We start from the raw sequence: 18,148 nt of genomic DNA, 5'->3' as shown, positions 1-18,148 counted from the left end.
TTCATTATAAAAATATGTTTTATTACTCTATTATGATATAGTATATATTATGAACTACGAGCTGCATGAATTATCTGTTGAACTATTTGGGTTACTCTTACATTGGACACAAGTGACAAATAGTTTGTGTATGTCTATGTACACGATCGCTCAAGAAATCCCCTTGTTAACTTGAGCCGTGAAACAAACGCGCGAATATTATGGATAGTACTATCGGGTTGACACCCCTGTCCGGGCTAGTCATGCTAGCTGGGTTAAACGGGCATATAATATTTGAAATGATGGTGTTTTGAGCGAAACACTACTGAAGGAGTAACAATGGTTAAGGCATCGGCACTCAAGGCATAACATACAAAACTACTACTAAACTATGTGTTACATCATTAGTGAAACCTTGTGGTCCACGGAAATCTCTAAAGGGAATCATGTGCTCGGTTTTTCTTGGGAAACATATTGTGATATACTCTTTTACAAATCATTTATACTATTTTATGGACACAAGACAAGCTCTTTTATATATTGCCTATGTATAATGTTTTAAGGATTGAAATCTTGGAAACATCATAACAATTATACACAGGGCAATGACAAAACTCTTCAAGTGTTTTTAAACTACTTATGACACTGTGGTAAACAATGGTCTTGTGGTCTACATAAATGTTTATCGAAAACCTATAAACTCACCAACTTTATGTTAACGTATTTTAGTGTATTCACAGGGAACAAATTACTCGGAGCATAAGTAGAAGAACCATGCTTTTTGGGAGTCACATATACATTCACTAAATAACAAAGATTTTCAATAGCTTTTCTACTAAGTTATTCATGTTGTAAGATCTCTAGTATAAGTTTATTACATTTAATGTAAGATCCTAGTTTTTATATAAATAATATTTCAAAACGTCATTTAGAGGTCGTTTGTTATAATTTGTGATTGTGATCTCAAGAAGTCACCATCTACTTGGGCCCATCTCGGGCGGGGTGTGACAAGTATTTATCTTGTAGCAAGGTTTTATTATATTAAAACATGATGATGATATTGTATAATTATGTAGTAACTTAATTTCATTTCAATACTTTACAGATAAGATGATGCGCAGCAAATGTAAGCGGGCTGAATATTTTGCCAGAAACTGTCCAAATGCGTCTGTCTGCAAGAACTGTGGACTTAGTGGGTAACATAAATAGCCTGTATATGACATTCAACTTCATAGTTCATCCTTTATACTTAAATTTTTAATAAATTAATAGAGGTGGCAGCATTGACCATTAGATTTATCACTTTCCATATACTTATCGATGTGTTAATTTGGGTTGCTTTCTATCTTTGTGTCAAATCCAAAGACTTAGCTACGACATATCAAATTGGTCGACCAGAACAAATGGTTTGAAAGTCATGCGAAAGTTTATTTGTTTGATGGTTATAGTCTCCTAAATCTTATATAAAATGAAGAAGGTTTGTAATTACAATGTATACAATAGCATATATACAATTTAAGACAATATTATTGTACCTATTACCGATCGATAATCACTTATTTTGATTTCAATGTTCACGAAACGTCAAAATGGAACCTATTACCAATCAAAATCCTACTCTTTTTTTATTCTCGAAATCAATAATCAGTGGTAAATTAAATATGTTTTTATTTTTTACTTATCAACAGGTAATGTCATTGCTTAAATCATTTGTCTAGGAACATGTACGGTTCCCAACACTGTTGGGTTGACCAATACTCCAACTAACGTGTACGGTCGAGGCATATATATATATCTCCTTTTTTATAAAGTAATTAAGCCGATTGTAACTTTATTTATATATTCGCTTATGATATATTCACCCATGACATTGTAATTTTATATAATTGTCTACACATCCTTTCATTCTACGAAACCCTTTTTTATTTTGATCTGAACGATCAAATCGAATTGGCTGAAGAGTGTCTGACAGAACTCATCAAAGTTATGAGAGGGATTCGTAGAATGAAACAAAGCGCGAATAATATCTACCTTAATGGTTAGCCTTATCGAGACGTCTATTATTATTTTGGTTATTATCAATATTGGTCATTAAATAAACCGTGTTTCGTATGGATATATATTACAAGTAATAAACTTTTAGTGTTATTTATTTATATTTGATATCGATGTGGTATGTTGTTGATTTGTGATTAATATATAAATCGCATCTCTTATTATAAAATTGCAAGGAGAAGAAGATCTGGTGATTTCTCATTCTCGATATGAAAGAATTACAAAGACTAAATAGAGGGATCACACCAATACATCCCATACATAGCTCCTATTAATAAGGAGAAGATAGCCACTAATTAAATAGAATATTGATCCAAGATAATAACTAAAAATAGATATCCTATATTCCCCCTCAAGATGAAGCATGTAAATTTGCAATGCCAATCTTGCCAAGAAGAAATTGAAGTTGGTTTGCTGCAAGACCCTTTGTGAGTAAGTCGGCCAGTTGCAGTTTGCTAGCGACTGCCATTGGAATGACCTCCTTGGATTCAACTCTTTCACGTACAAAGTAACAATCCATCTCGACATGCTTAGTTCTTTCGTGGAATACCGGGTTATTTGCTATATGACGGGCTGCCTGATTATCACAGAAGAGAGGTGTAGGTGACGAGATGTGAAGTTGAAGTTCACTAAGCAACCAACGAACCCAGATGACTTCACTAACCGTGGAAGCCATAGCTCTGTATTCTGCTTCGGCTGATGAACGTGAGACCAGTGATTGCTTCTTTGTCTTCCAAGAAATGGGACTACCACCTAGTAGTAGAACATAGCCGGTACGTGAGCGTCGAGTATATGGGCAACCCAACCAATCCGAATCACAGTAAGCTGTTAAAGTGGTATCGCCTGCACGAGAGAGTAAAATACCTTGTCCTGGTGTAGCTTTCAAGTATCTAAGAACTCGATTTGCCGCCTCCAAATGACTACTTCTTGGATCAGCCACAAACTGGCTCAAGATGTTGACTGAGTACGCAATATCCGGTCGTGTGGCTTGAAGATATAATAGTCGACCCACTAAGCGTCGATATTGATTTGCATCAACACTTGGTTCTTTCTCTCCCTTGTCTAATTTCAGGCCTTGTTCAATGGGAAATGCACTCGGCTTGCAACCCAATTTCCCACTATCCTTTAGAATATCCAAGGTATACTTTCGTTGGCTTAGAACCAAACCATCATTTGTTCTGGTCACTTCGATCCCGAGGAAGTATTTAAGTGTCCCAAGGTCTTTAATACTAAATTCCTTGTCGAGCTTTTCTTTGACTTCTTGTATCTTGTCGAGGCAATTGCCTGTAATAACGACATCGTCCACATAAATTAGAACCACCAAAGTGATACTATTAATCTCATAAAGGAATAAAGAGTGATCTGCTTTGGATTGTCGGAAATTCAAACTCTGGAGAAAAGTAGTGAACTTGTGGTACCAATTTCGTGAAGCTTGCTTCAACCCGTATAAAGATTTTCTTAAACGACAAACTCGATTTTTGTTGGTGTTAGAGAAGCCCTGAGGAATTTTCATATAGACTTCCTCGTCGAGATCTCCATGCAAGAAGGCATTATTAACATCGAGTTGGTGAATGATCCAGTCTCGTTTGACGGCAACTGCTAGTAGAGTTCGCACGGTTACTAGCTTGGCTACGGGTGCAAATGTATCATGATAATCAACGCCTTCCATTTGAGTGAACCCTTTTGCAACTAGACGCGCCTTGTACCTTTCAACTTCACCATTCGGTTTGAACTTGACCTTATAAATCCATTTGGAGTCTATTGCTCTCTTTCCTTCAGGTAGATTTTCCAAAGTCCAAGTTCCATTTTTCTCTAGGGCTTTAATCTCCTTTTGCATCGCCTCACGCCAATGAACATCCTGTGAGGCTTGTTTGAACGATTTTGGCTCATCATTATTAGTGATAGCAGTTAAGAAAGCCTTATGATTAGTTGAAAATTTTTCATAAGAAACAAAGCTAGAGATTGGATAGCAAACCGTGGAGGCAACTTGATTTGATGTTGGTGCGGGGTGGTTGACCGAAGGTGGGACTTGTACCACAAAATCCTTGAATCTCGATGGTTGAGTCTTATTTCGAGCTGGTCTTTCTTCTATCTGGGGTTCTGTAGCTTCATGGAACTCATTTGTTTCAGCCCCATCATCATTGAACTGAGTTTCATAATTTATCAAATCCAACTCAATGCAATCTGGGCTTTCATGTCCGCCGATTGAGTCACTACTGGGCTCAGCATCATTATAATCCATTTGTGGATTTCGCGATTCAGTATGAGTCAAAAATGGTTCACAGTGACAGTCGTGACATATTCCTGGTTCTTCTGTTATACTTTCATTATTTCCTTGAAGATTCTTAAAAGGAAAATTATCTTCATGAAAGTTGACGTCTCTACTAACAATCAATTCCCTGGTTTGTAAGTCAAAAATTTTATAACCTTTGGTTCTAGGTGGATAACCAAGAAAAACCCCTGGTTTCCCCCTTTCTTCGAACTTGTCTCCTTTTGTGTCGGTATTTTTAAAATAAACAAGACAACCAAAGACTCTTAGAGAATCATATTCAGGTTTTTTATTCCAAATTAACTCAAAAGGAGTTTTGTTTTTAATGATCTTGGATGGAAGACGGTTAATAACATAAGCCGCGGTCAAAATACATTCCCCCCAAAATTTTTTAGGAAGATTCGCTTCGAACCTTAATGCACGAGCCGTCTCAAGAAGGTGTCTGTGTTTTCTTTCTACGACACCATTTTGCTGAGGGGTATGAGGACACGAGGTTTCAAGTAAAATTCCCTTTCGATTATAAAAATCTAACATATCGTTGGAGGTAAACTCTCCACCATTGTCACTTCTAACCCTTTTTATTTGTTTCTCAAATTGCACCTCAATCATTTTATGAAAATCCTTAAGACATTGGCTAGCCTGGCTTTTATATTTGAGAAGAAATACCTATACCGCCCTACTAAAATCATCTACTATTGTAAGGAAATAATTGGCACCCGTATATGATGGGATTCGATAACCTCCCCAAATATCACAATGAATTAAATCGAAAGTAGCACTAGTTTTAATAAAACTGGAAGGAAAAGGTAATCTAGTATGTTTTGCTCTAGCACAAGAATCACAGGAATTACCCAAATCAACAATACTACTTTTGAGAAAATCCATCTTATTCAGCTTTCCTTTTGAAGCATGCCCAAGTCTTTTGTGCCACGTTTCAACTGTAGTAGTCATCGCCTTTCTTTCTTGAATCATCTTCATTCGGTACAGTCCCCTTCGGCATTTACCCGCACCAATCAAGTTCCTCCTTTGTAAGCCCTGCATGATACAAAAATCAGGAAAGAATGATATGGAACATTGAAGATCGCGAGTGAGGCGACTGACAGAAAGAAGATTGAATTTGAAATCTGGAACATAAAGAACCCCATTGACTTTTGCTCCTCTTGGAAGAACATAGTCTCCTTTTCCTTTAACCGGAATGGAGGCTCCATTTGGAATGACAACAGGAGGCTCAAATGGAGTGTCCCTTTTGTTCAAAAGAATGTTAGATAAGTAAGTAATGTATTCGGTGCAACCCGAATCAACAATCCACTCACCATTTTCGTCTTCTTTATGAGCCATATTTGCAACGGGTTTTGTATCTCCACTTTTACCTGTTTCAACAAAATGTTTCAGTAGGAGTTGGTAGTCTTCACTTGTTAAGCCAGGAATAGGGCTCGATTCACTGTCCACAAACGCAGCTTTGGGCTTCACCTTGTCCTTTTTCTTCCCAGGCCACCATTCAGGATACCCGATTATCTCGAAGCAACCTTCACGTTTATGACCTTCCTTTTTACATTGAGTGCATCGCTCAATTCCATCCTTTGTAGTCCTCGAGCCTTCCTTTTCTTTGTTTTGTCCAGCTAAGAAATCTCGTTTCTGTCCAACTTTGAATGCAGCGGGCTCTGGTTGTATCCTTCCTTCACTCGAAATACTTCTCTGCCTCTCGTCTTCCGCCACTAAGTGATACGCAGTGCCTAGTGAGGGAACTGGTTTGGTTGCCAGAATTTGAGTCTTAATAACAGTGAATTCTGAATCTAACCCCATTAAAAATTCATAAAGACGTTCCTTCTCTTGATGTTCATTGATCTTCTTGCCCACATCACATTCACACTTGTCACAAGAACAACGTGGAAAAGGATGTATGGATTGAGCTTCATCCCATATGGACCGTAGTTGGGTGAAATATGTTGACACGGAAGCGCCGTTTTGTCGAGTAGAAGCAATTTTCTGTTTCAATTCATACGCCCGAGGAGCGCTCTCTTTACCGAAACGTTCATTCAGGTCTGCCCAAATCTCTGATGCTGTTCCTGCATACTTGACACTGTTGCGTATATTTTTCTCCATGGCTGTTGTCAACCATCCCTTTATCATAGCATCAACACGCATCCACAGCATGTAGTTTTTCTCAGTTTTCTCAGGTTTCTTGATCGTCCCATCGACAAATTCCATTTTGTTTTTTTGCAAATAAGAAGTTTGTCATCTCTTGGTTCCAATCGACAAAGTTGTTGTCTGTGAGGACTTCATTTACGTGAAGTTGTTTGGGGTAGTCGGAAGGATGAAGGTAGTAGGGTGACTCATATGTGATTCCACTGCTAGAACCACCGCTAGGACCTTCACCGTTTTTGTTTTTGGTTTGATCGTCGTCTCCTGCCATTGGTTTAAACTATGGTTGTTTTTGGCTCTGATGCCATATAAAATTGCAAGGAGAAGAAGATCTGGTGATTTCTCATTCTCGATATGAAAGAATTACAAAGACTAAATAGAGGGATCACACCAATACATCCCATACATAGCTCCTATTAATAAGGAGAAGATAGCCACTAATTAAATAGAATATTGATCCAAGATAATAACTAAAAATAGATATCCTATACTTATCGTTTACATTCTATAGCTTTTGAGTTGTTACTTTAAATCATTGTAAATTACAGTAATTAGTTAACTCATGTTGCAGCTTTACAGCTTATGAGATGGTGTGTGTTATAAGTGACCTTTTATTTAACAATTGTTGAATCTTCAATTCTTCGAATTTATTCCGGTTTTTTTTATGTATGTTTGATTTATTGATACTAATGCATTGTTATAACTTTTTCTGCACCTTTTAGATAAACAATCGTTTTGATCATAATTTCGTAATACAGAGTATTAGTCATAACATTTTGAGTTATTCGAATTTAATAAACCATCAACATAATGAACCCGTCCTCTAAAACAACAAGGCGGTTTGCACCTTCTGTCGGACTAAAAAATCACATGAGTTGAATCATATATTCATGTAATAATATGATACAACCACTTAATCACTGTTCTCAGGTCCCGTCGTAATACGTGGGTACCAGGCTAGTTAATCCAAACTAAACCACTATGGCACCAATGAAAATTAAAAATGATTTTGGCTAAACCATGGCATAACCAATCTTGTTTGAATTAATAAACAGAAAACCCAGTTTAAATTCGAATATGTATAATTTACATTTTAAAGTTGAAATTTATATATAGTTAATTTTATTACACATATTTATTTAATTATTTTTATAAAAAAAACGAATGACCCAAGCAAGCTACTATACATACTCAATATGTCGCAAATGTTTAGTGATTCAAACAAAAGGTGTGTATTATTTTGTTAACTTACATTGTAGTCATGAGTCTTAGGTGTGACCAACTTTTCTAAGGAATTTTCGTATTAAAATCGTGATACGAAAAGATTAATGATATCAATACTACAACTTATGGTTTGTTTCCTTTAGCAGATGTTGGTCACTGGACCATAGGCTTTCGGGTGACTATGGTCTATGGGGTCTCGAATTGTAGGTTCCTTGTAATATATTTTGGCGCATTTCACTATCGCCACGTTAGGGCATCAGGAAAATCCTTTCACCAGCATCGCACAAGTACTAGTTGCAACGACAAGGAGCTCCAAAATCAAGGTTGATTGATGACACAGTTCGGCTGTATGAAGTCGAAGGTGCGGAGGAATCTGGTGCCCAATGTAATCGAAAGATCCTGATGCATAGCTAGGAGTACAAGTCAATTAAATTTAGTTGTCACATTAGACGGATCTTAATAGGGTCATGGGTATATTAATATATGAGAAAAGTGAGAGTGTGATTGTCAAATACCTAAGCTAAGTATATAATTCTCTCAAATACTAATACTTTAATAGTTATTTTAGAATAAATAAATGATTGATCGCCTATGTTTTTTATGGTCCAAAAAATTAACATGTAAAGGGTTAAGAGCGCTACATTTTCTTTTTAGCCGCAAATATTAAATTAATGTACTTCTAATGTTAAACTACAAGATTTTAACTTTGGTGTTTCTTAGGCTATGAGGAGCAAGGCTTTCTTTTGAATCCTCTCGTAGGGGCATCTCATGCCATATGGCATCTTAGTCATCATGGAGCTTTCCCTCTTATTTACTTGGAACAAGGCCTTCAAAAATAGAAGCCCTCTTTTTTTCTTTTTTTTCTTTTCAATCTCCCACGTGCTCAACTTTTGTGAACCACAAAAAATGTCACGTGAAGGTACTTGTAACTTTCGAGACCACAAATAAGGATATGACAAATCATCACCAATAGACACAAATAAGACCAAGTCTGTACACTCCTATTTTGTGGCCCAAGTCTTTCACGCCAACTTTGCCCCGTCCCATTTCTCACGCCTTAACCCTTTCTCTCTCCAGAACGCCCCTTCGGGGCAATGTACGAGGTGTCACGGGGCGTTCTCGTGCGTTAAAAGTGCAATTTCACGCATTGCTCCGTTCAGTCTTAAGAGGCAAAAACCCTACCACTCGACTAACTAGCTGAAATGACGGGTTATTGATAAAATTTATTTCTACTATTCCCTTCATTCCATTTTAATTGTACAAATTTAACATGTCAAGTAATCTGTCTTTGACTTTGACCGTAAATATCTTTGTTTGTATTTTATAACATTTGCTATAAAATATATGAACGGATTTAGATATACCTTTTATTGATATAAATTTCATTAACTATATAGCATAAACAAAATAATATATTAAAAATGGGACGGAGAGAGTTATATATATTTACTTTTTTATGTGTGTTTTTTATATGTGCTTTTAGAATAAAAACAAACTTTTTTACATTCAAAGGAAAGGTCTTAACATGAAAACAGATAAATAATGAAATGATCAACTACTCATAATGAAAATATATAAACAATAAATGTAAACATATTGTACGGAAAGAAGAAATCTATCTCTAAGTCTATAAACCCTTATAAAGAGAATAAGGTTTAATACTTTAAGCACTTTTTACAATATCCTTAAATTACCCTTAACCCTAAAATAAATAACACACCTTCACTTCACACCACTTCTTTGTTTCCCTTTCTTTCATACTATCATTTTCCAGTGTGACATTGTCCATCATCACCGACACCCCGACCATCGCCTTCCGTATCCATCATCATCAAACTTAACTATCATTTTTTTTAATGGTACCGCTGTAACACGCAGGCACCCATCTAGTTAAAAAAAAATGCTAAAATCGTTAATGAAATGCTAAAAAGAAAATAAAATAAAGAGTAATTCAACCTTGTGAGTAAAACCCATATGAACCCAACACACTCTTTTATTTTCCTTCCGAATGTCTCCATTTTCCCAGCACGTGCACATCTCTTTTCTCTTCATATGAAACGTCCCAGCCTTCCTCATCTTGTGATGTCGGATCTTCAATAAACCTGTAGCCAGCACTTTCACATAATCACCTCCCTTTATTGCTATTGAAACTCACGACTACTGGAATCATCAAGCACACAAACAAACCCGTTTCATTTGCGCGTTTGGTTCACGGAATATTTTTGGATGGAATGGAATGTATTGAAGGAATTAGAATCTGATGGAATGAAATTTGATAGAATGTTTTTCATTTTTTGAAGATTTAAGGGAGAGACGGAATGAGATTCCTTCCCCCCTCCTCATGGAATGGAGATTCCATCAAATGAGGGAATGTTGACATTCCAACGGAATGATATTTTTTCATCATTGAGCAACCAAACGCACTAAGGAATGGAATTCAATTCCAATTCCATCAAATTACATCAGAATCTGCGAACCAAACAAGACCTTAGTCTTCTCTATATATATGAGATATAGATATAGATATTCAAATGGAAATAGATGCCAATATTCAAATGCACCCTTTGACTATAGATATAATTATACCATTTGACTTTAATTAAGCTTCTAAATCATAAGAAAATGCAAGTATTTTCTCTACAATTTCATATTTACAATTAAGTTTCTATGAAAAAGATTTATACAATAATGTTTCCATTACATATTTAATCTCAAAAGCAGTACTAATAATTAAGAATTCTATTGATGAAGAATATCAAGGGCTCGTTGCAATGTCTCTTGAAACTTAGTCACATTAAGCATTACATTTTGTTTATCCAAATAGATTGATTTATAAGCTTCCCAACCTTTCCTTTGAAATGAATATGGATCCATGAAGACTTGATGATTAAGTGGATATTGCTCTATCAAAGTGCTTTCCCCCTCACTAATCTTATATTCCAAATACTTCAATCCCATTGCTTTTGATGGCTCTCCAAAATAAGTATTTGCTATCCATTCCATCTTCCCCCATGGAACCACTTGTATCACCACACTGTTTTCGGGCAAAAAAACCATGTTGGTCAGCCCCGCCCCATGAACTCCCATGAGCACATCACATGAGTTTACGAGCCGTGAAACATGTGTTAGATTTGCATTCATTTCGGTCACAATCACTTCAAATCCGGAGTTTTGTGATGCACGAATCACATCGTTGACATTTATAAGAGCTCTTGTATATTGTCTTGAAACTATTAGGAGCCGGGGTTTTGTAGTTGAGCTATTAGTTAAATTTATCGCATTTAGTCTCTCCAATGAGTAGGAACTTCTTAAGAACATTGTGAAATCCTTCATTGATTCAATATGTAGCTCTTTTTTATCATCTTTTCTAAGGCCTACAATCATGCTAGTAAAGCAATGCACTTCTTTTTCTTGATCAATATCAATGATTTCATACTTTGATAGTTTGTGTAATAATTCTTGGAACTTGCTAGTCCATCGAGAACGCTTATTGGCTACGAGGAACTTGACTTCTCCATTGAATTCTCGAGAAGTTGCATAGAGTGGAACGATTATATCCGTAAATGCATGAAAGTTGTTTCCGCTGTAACCACCGACAGAAAAAACAATGCCCGGTACATTATGAGTTTTTGTGCAGTTGGGCACGCTTTCAGCTTGTTCTTGGAACGATTTTATGGTGAACTTTGTTATACCTTCCATTGCACCTTGGTCTCCTTTACGAGCGTAAGGCTTTATGGTCCTTGATGCATTTCCGCTTTCTGAAGAAAGCACGAAAATGGTTGAGGAGGTCCCGTGAATCCTTACATCGCCTTTGATCTCGCAGGTATCAGATCTTGGTTTCGATGTATCGCAGATTAGTGTTGTTTTTCTTACTTCGGCATCTATATGTGAAAAATCATGAGAAAATAATTAACCATCTAAAAACGTATAGTACAATTAAACTTATGTTTGTTATAATTTATTGTACTTAACAAAATTTGAAAGAAAAAAACAATAATATGCATGGGGATATATAAAAGAATAGATATATACAGTATATATGGTTAATAAGACTTACATGGACGTTGGATTTTGGTTGATTTGTCATCAATCATCACCAACTTGATCCCATCAACCATCGTCAACCTCAATTTTACTACAAAAAAAGAAAAAAACACAAAATGTTCAGGCCATATAGAGCTAAAATAATGGACTACTGCAGTTAATAAATGATTGGAATAAAACATTTCTTAAAGTAACTATAACTATTCATTTTGGTAGACACGGAGCCAAAAACTTTTTTCCGAGGGACAATTTTAAAGTTGTTTTTAATACTTATAAGATTAGTTGTACCCGAGAATGTAAAAAAATGGTCTTAGCTCGAGAATAGAAAAAATGGACCCTCGAAAGAATTTTGTTCTTCACACTGGGTGTAACACTCATATTTAAAAATATCATTTTTTTAATTAATAAAGATCACACGTGTCGAACAAGGTTTTATTAAACGAAAACGTATTCAATCATAAAGAAAGAAACCCAAAAAATATACTTCTTAGTAAATAATTAGCTTATATATGTATCTTTCATACATAACTATTATGATTATTATAATTAGTTGTTTAAAAATATACTCGTATAAATTTTTTTTGAAAGCAAATAGATTTTACACAAACATTTATACTATTAATGTATTATACATTTACATATCCAAACAGAGAAAGCTTTCTTTAACCTTTTTTCATTCTTTCTATTAAATATCAAAACAATTCTAATTGAAAATATCTATCTCAAAATTATTGTTTCGACCAGTGACTTCCAAAGAATAAGCTTATGACAACGATGATAACATTTGTATCTATTTCCTACTTATTTTTTCTTACTTTTCAAAAAAACAAAAAATACAAATATACCTTTTAAATTTTAAAAATCTACATTGAACTAAAATTGGAGTGGGGGCAGCTGATCTCACTACCCCCATAGTGGCTCCGTCCCTGCATTTAGGTAAAGTATATAACCATATATATAGTGCATTTATTCGTGTGTACGTTGTGAATATGATTCGTATACCACATAAAGTAATGTACATGATCGATCGATCATATAGGAGGGCCCAATATGATTCTTTTCTTATCTGTCTGTGCTTAATGGGTCCGATACGCTCCTTTCATATTGAATCAAGACCAATATGTTTTTCTTTGGGATCTATTTGGGCCAGGTGGGCCCAATATGATTCTTTTCTAATCTGTTTGTGCTTAATGGACCCGATACGATCCTTTCATATTGAATCAAGACTAATACAGTCCTTATGTTTCTTTCTTCTTCATTAACGTCCATTACTTTTTTTTCTCATTCAATGACCAAATAGATAATGTGTGATCGTCTTACAAACGAATATGACCAATCTATATATAGTTAACGTATAATTATCTATTTAACACATTATATTTTTAAATATTTAACAAACAATACAATATATTATACTTGATTCATAAATATAATATAAATTAGTATTTAAAACTTATATATAGTTTTTGAAGTTATATATCATCTTTAAAATCAATATATTTAAACTTAAACTTTAAAAAAATATTTAATAACTTAGTATAATTTTTCATTTAAAATTAATATAATTTTTGTATAATTATTTATATAAGACATTATATTTTTAAATAATTAACAAACAATATAATATATTATATTTATTTTATATATATATTATATATTATATTTTATAAATATAATATAAATTAGTATCTAAAACTTCTATATAGTTTTTGAAATTATCTATCATTTTTAAAATTAATATATTTAAAGTGAACTATTAATTAATATTTAATAAATTAGTATTAACTTTTTTGACGACTTTGTCGTCGCTAACAACTTCGCAAAAAGACGAAAAAGTCGTCAAAAACTGACTTTAGCGAAGTTGTTAGCGACGACAAAGTCGCTAACAATTTATTAAATAACGCCTTTATTTTAAAATTTGTTAGCAACGACTTTAGCGACGCCTTTATTTTTTCTTTCACGATCCACAATTTAATTTGAAATTAAAATCAAAAACTGATTGGCGACGCACAGTTTGAAGTTGTTAGCGTCGCTAAATAGTTTGGTCGCCAAAAGTAGTATTTCTTGTAGTGCGATCATATACATACGGAAATATATCCCATATCTTAAGTAGATTGTGTATATGTTACATACTTACATACATTCATATATATAGCTGGTTGAAACGTAAAAATAGCACTACACTTACGTACCATATATTCCATGGATTTTATTCATATGTATCATATCTGCATTCACTACCCCAGATGACATTTTTTAATGATGTTTTTCAGTGACATTTTTCTGAGCCACGCGTCCATCATTTAATCACTTAGTTTAGTAAACTTATTTAGTCACTATTAACAACATCGGTCACTTAATTTTTTACTAAGCAAAAACAAAAAAAAATTACTTTCGATCAAATTTTGTGAATTTATATATATATATTAATTATAGTGGCGATAAATGATCATTAAAATTTGATCTCTAACGAATAGTAATTATAAAGAAATTAATTATTACACATGATTACACAAACCTAATGATGTCTTTAGTCACTCATTAGTAAATTTTCTAGTAATGACTATATACCACATATTTACATTAATTCAATTACTATATACTAATAACGGGTATCCCTGGCTTGGCATATAGTAAAATTGCCGAAAAATATGAAACACCATATACACATATGGGGAAGGAAATATGAGACTGTTAGGCACTCAAGTTGGGTGAAAAACCCCTCACATACCTTTTAAAAAAAGGTAAAAATAATAGGGGGTCATGTATTTATTTAAAATATTAGTATGTGAGAGGTTTTTCACCCAAGTTAGGTGCATAACAGTCTCATACTCACTTTTCCTACATATATATACATGTATGTATAATCAGAGCATACTTACAAACAGCTGGTAGAGGACCGAGGTAAGGCTTGAACACGGTGCACAAACACAATGTGACTACAAGGCAAGCGACAAATGCACAGTACCCAAATCTTTTCTGGTCATGTCGGGTGAAGCTTCGAGCTAAAATTTCATCGTATTTCATTTAGTTATACAGTAATTTAATTACTATACGTTCTATCAACAACATGCGAAAATAACAGACGTATATATCTGCAAATTTATGTAATGTATACAACGTACTATACATGTATATATATATATGGCAAGCAAGTGACTTGATATGGGTTATGTTTTTTAATATATGATTGGTGCCCACGATTTTCAATATATTTGGTAGTTGACTTGTTTATGCTACCGTCGGTTAAGGAGGATTGATGTCTTAATTTCAACAAATTTTTTTGTTTAATATAAACCAGAGAAAGGTACTCGCACGTTGCGGCGATAATGGAGGTGATGGGTGGTGATGTAATGACGGTGGCGGTGATGGGGTGATCTACCTGACGGGCTCCGTTCTTAGGTGTACGGGTTCCATTCTCGGATTTAAAAATTCGTCGAAAGTATATCGAATGACCTCTCTAATGAAAAAGCATGAAATTTTAAGAACACCTATATAATTTTTATAATTTATCGATATACGATTTTTGAGATAAAAGATTTTGAATGAATAGGAAGAATAAAATAATTTATGAAGGAGAGAGAAATAATGAATGGTTGAAATTTAAGAAGAGAGATGGAAATGAATGGTTGAAAAGTTGAAAGTTGAAAAATTTTAAAGAGAATAAATGTTTGATAATATAGTAGAAATAGAGATAGAAGTATAGATATATACTTGAAAGATGAGCAAAGTGTTGGTCTTCAACATCTTGTTGCGGAATATAGTCTTAAATCCGGCTATTGTGGTTTGGTTTAATGATGATCGACATATCACCATGATATAATTATTGTATTGTTTGACTAGCTATCATATGTTGCTCGCGCGCGTAATGTAAGGTGATTAAATAGTAGAATGTTTTTATCTAGAATTTTAGAGTCTTTAATTATAAACTTTGATTATACATATTTTTTTTCTTGGTATATAAATATAAAACCTGATTAAATCATATGAATGAAAACTTTCTATCAATTTATATTATCTAACATAAACAAAATATATGAAGGTAAAAGTTAAAAAAAAAAGGTAAACTTTAAATATATAAAAACACGACACTTCTAATGTAACAAATATTAGAATGAAGAATAATATATGGTCTTTATGATCGAGATCAGTGCGAATCACTGCACTACTTCATTCACTTAATTAGCTCGCGTCAATATATACCAATCCTCTTTACTACTCTGCACATTATTAGTTACCTTACTAAGCGAGAGCGAGCAAAAACTATCATTGGAGAATTTAACAATAGAGGTAGACTACAATTAAATACAAAAAGGAATGTATCAAAAATGTGCGTCAACTATTTCTCACTCAACTCTGCATAAATAATTAGCACATGAGTGTTACCAAATAAGGATTTAATTATAATTCACGTTTCTATTTTTAGCTCTGAATTTAAGGCCAAAAAGATTGAATGAGACAAAACTTTACCAAACAAAATGAAATAATTCCCAAGTCAAATATCATTATGTCTAGCATATGGGTATTAAAAAACAGAATGGGACATCTTAACACACCCCAATCTTTGTGTTTGCGGGTTGCATGTTTGTGTAACCTAATGACATTAAATTATTTTGGCGTGTTATTTATGAAAAAGGTGGCTATGATGTAAAACAAGAATATCAATGTCCATATCACTAAAAAAAAGTAGTGGCTTATGAGGATATAACATTTTGTTAATGCTGCCAAGGTAACTCTTCTGCTAAATAAAAAGGTAAAGGATATGTTTGGTAAAAGTTGCTATAGCTTGTAGCTTTTAGTTGGAGCTGTAAGCTGTAGTTTTTAAGCAAAGCTGTTAGCTAGAGCTTTTATTTTATAAAATTGTTTGGTATGGTAGCTGTAGTTGCAACTTTAAGAAGTATTTGTGTACTTTTAATGACTAAAAGTTTCATCGAAAAGCTAAAGCTCTTGAAACGCTACTTCAAGAAGCGTTTCATTTTGGAGCTTAATTTTTCTTTCAAATAAAAGTTAAAGTTAGTTGTATCCAAACAAAGCTTTTAACACAACAGGAGCTTTTTGTTCAAAACTAAAAGTTAAAGCTCCCAAAAGCTCTTGCCAAACATAATAATGCTCTTGCTTATGTTCTCTATTGATACTTTGTGGATGATTCTAGTTTCCTAATGGTCTGAATTAACTAAATTAAAATTTATTTGGGCAAAAATTTGGATACTCAAAACCCAATCCAACATGAATAACCTGAACCCAAATAACCCGAATTCTTATTTGGTATAGGTTACGGTTTAAGTTATACAAGTAAGAGGAAAGTTAGTTTGAGAACCCTTAAAAAAAAAGAACGCGAGAACCAATCTTGGCCATTGATTTTGATATTGATGATATTTAATTTTCTCTCTCCTCATTTTCACCCAATTCATTCAAATGGTTTTATCTCACAAACCGTACATCGTTAAACAAAAAAAAGCATGGGTAGTCTTAAAATTTCGTGCTCTTTCATTAGAGATGCGACTTGATATACTTTTGACAAACTTTTAAATTTCGACTTTTTTTTAATTTTTTTTTTAGCGATAATCCTACACATGTGCAGGACATGTGTAGGGTATACATCATACACATTCTACACATGTGTAGGTTATACATCCTACAAATGTGTAGGTATGTCCTACACATGTGCAGGTAAAAAAAAAAATTTGAAAAAAAAAATTTCGAAATTTAAAAGTTTGTCAAAAGTATATCAAGTCGCATCTTTAATGAAAGAGGACGAAATTTTTAAGACTACCCATGGTTTTTTTTTCGTCTAATGATGCACGGTTTGTGAGATAAAACGTTTTGAAAAATTTGGATGAAAGTGATGAGAGAAAAAAAAAGAGATGAGATGTGTGGCCCAGATTGATTCTCGCGTTTTTTTTTTTTTTTTATGGTTCTCAAAATAACCCACCCCATACAAGTAATTCTTAAAACCCACATAACCCTACCAGTACCCATATAGGTGGAAGTATAATCCCCTTCCTAATTAACGATTTACTTTTAGGAAAAATATCATACATATCCTTTTTCATTTGGTAAATTTTAACTTATGTCTAACCAAACTACTATTTTCGGTCTAATCAAACTAATATTCACATTTTACTCGTAAGACTGATTTCTAAAAAACTCGATGATAAGTCGTTATTATCAATTAACAATCGAAATAATTAATTTATTATTCATGTGACACTTCTTTATTTGATATTTATTTCATAGTCTTCACTAATTAAGACCATTGCGCGTAAGCTCGCAAGACATGCATTGACCCTAGATCACCAACTTCCGGGTTTATTCTAAGGGGATACCTAATCGCATTTTAAAGGAAAAAATAGATTTTTCTATAAATATAGTTGATTAATTCTTTTAAGTTAATAAGTTATACTTAGAAGTTAGAATATTAATTAGAATACATGT

The 18,148-nt window shown here is 33.7% G+C and overlaps 2 protein-coding genes across 3 annotated transcripts; both read right to left on the bottom strand.

The window, feature by feature from the left end:
• Positions 1–5,814: 5,814 nt before the first annotated feature.
• Positions 5,815–6,511, bottom strand: LOC122586557. The gene is made up of 2 exons (XM_043758544.1): positions 5,948–6,511; positions 5,815–5,829 (listed from the first exon to the last, which is right to left on the bottom strand). Exons 1-2 carry the CDS (start codon positions 6,509–6,511, stop codon positions 5,815–5,817), a joined length of 579 nt encoding a protein of 192 aa, XP_043614479.1.
• A 3,887-nt stretch (positions 6,512–10,398) lies between these two features.
• LOC122586066 (alpha-1,3-arabinosyltransferase XAT3-like) lies at positions 10,399–14,740 on the bottom strand. 2 transcript variants are annotated; one of them, XM_043758174.1, is made up of 2 exons: positions 14,596–14,740; positions 10,399–11,550 (listed from the first exon to the last, which is right to left on the bottom strand). In XM_043758174.1, exons 1-2 carry the CDS (start codon positions 14,738–14,740, stop codon positions 10,409–10,411), a joined length of 1,287 nt encoding a protein of 428 aa, XP_043614109.1. In that variant the 3' UTR covers positions 10,399–10,408. The 2 variants fall into 2 exon arrangements, with proteins under 2 accessions (XP_043614109.1, XP_043614108.1); XM_043758173.1 differs by lacking the exon at positions 14,596–14,740 and adding an exon at positions 11,727–11,818.
• Positions 14,741–18,148: the final 3,408 nt, after the last annotated feature.

The sequence above is a fragment of the Erigeron canadensis genome, chromosome 1 (assembly GCF_010389155.1).
Source record: "Erigeron canadensis isolate Cc75 chromosome 1, C_canadensis_v1, whole genome shotgun sequence".
In the NCBI taxonomy this organism is placed as follows: Eukaryota; Viridiplantae; Streptophyta; class Magnoliopsida; order Asterales; family Asteraceae; genus Erigeron; species Erigeron canadensis.
Note: the sequence above shows the minus strand (reverse complement) of the source record. Positions and strands in the feature narration are given on the sequence as shown.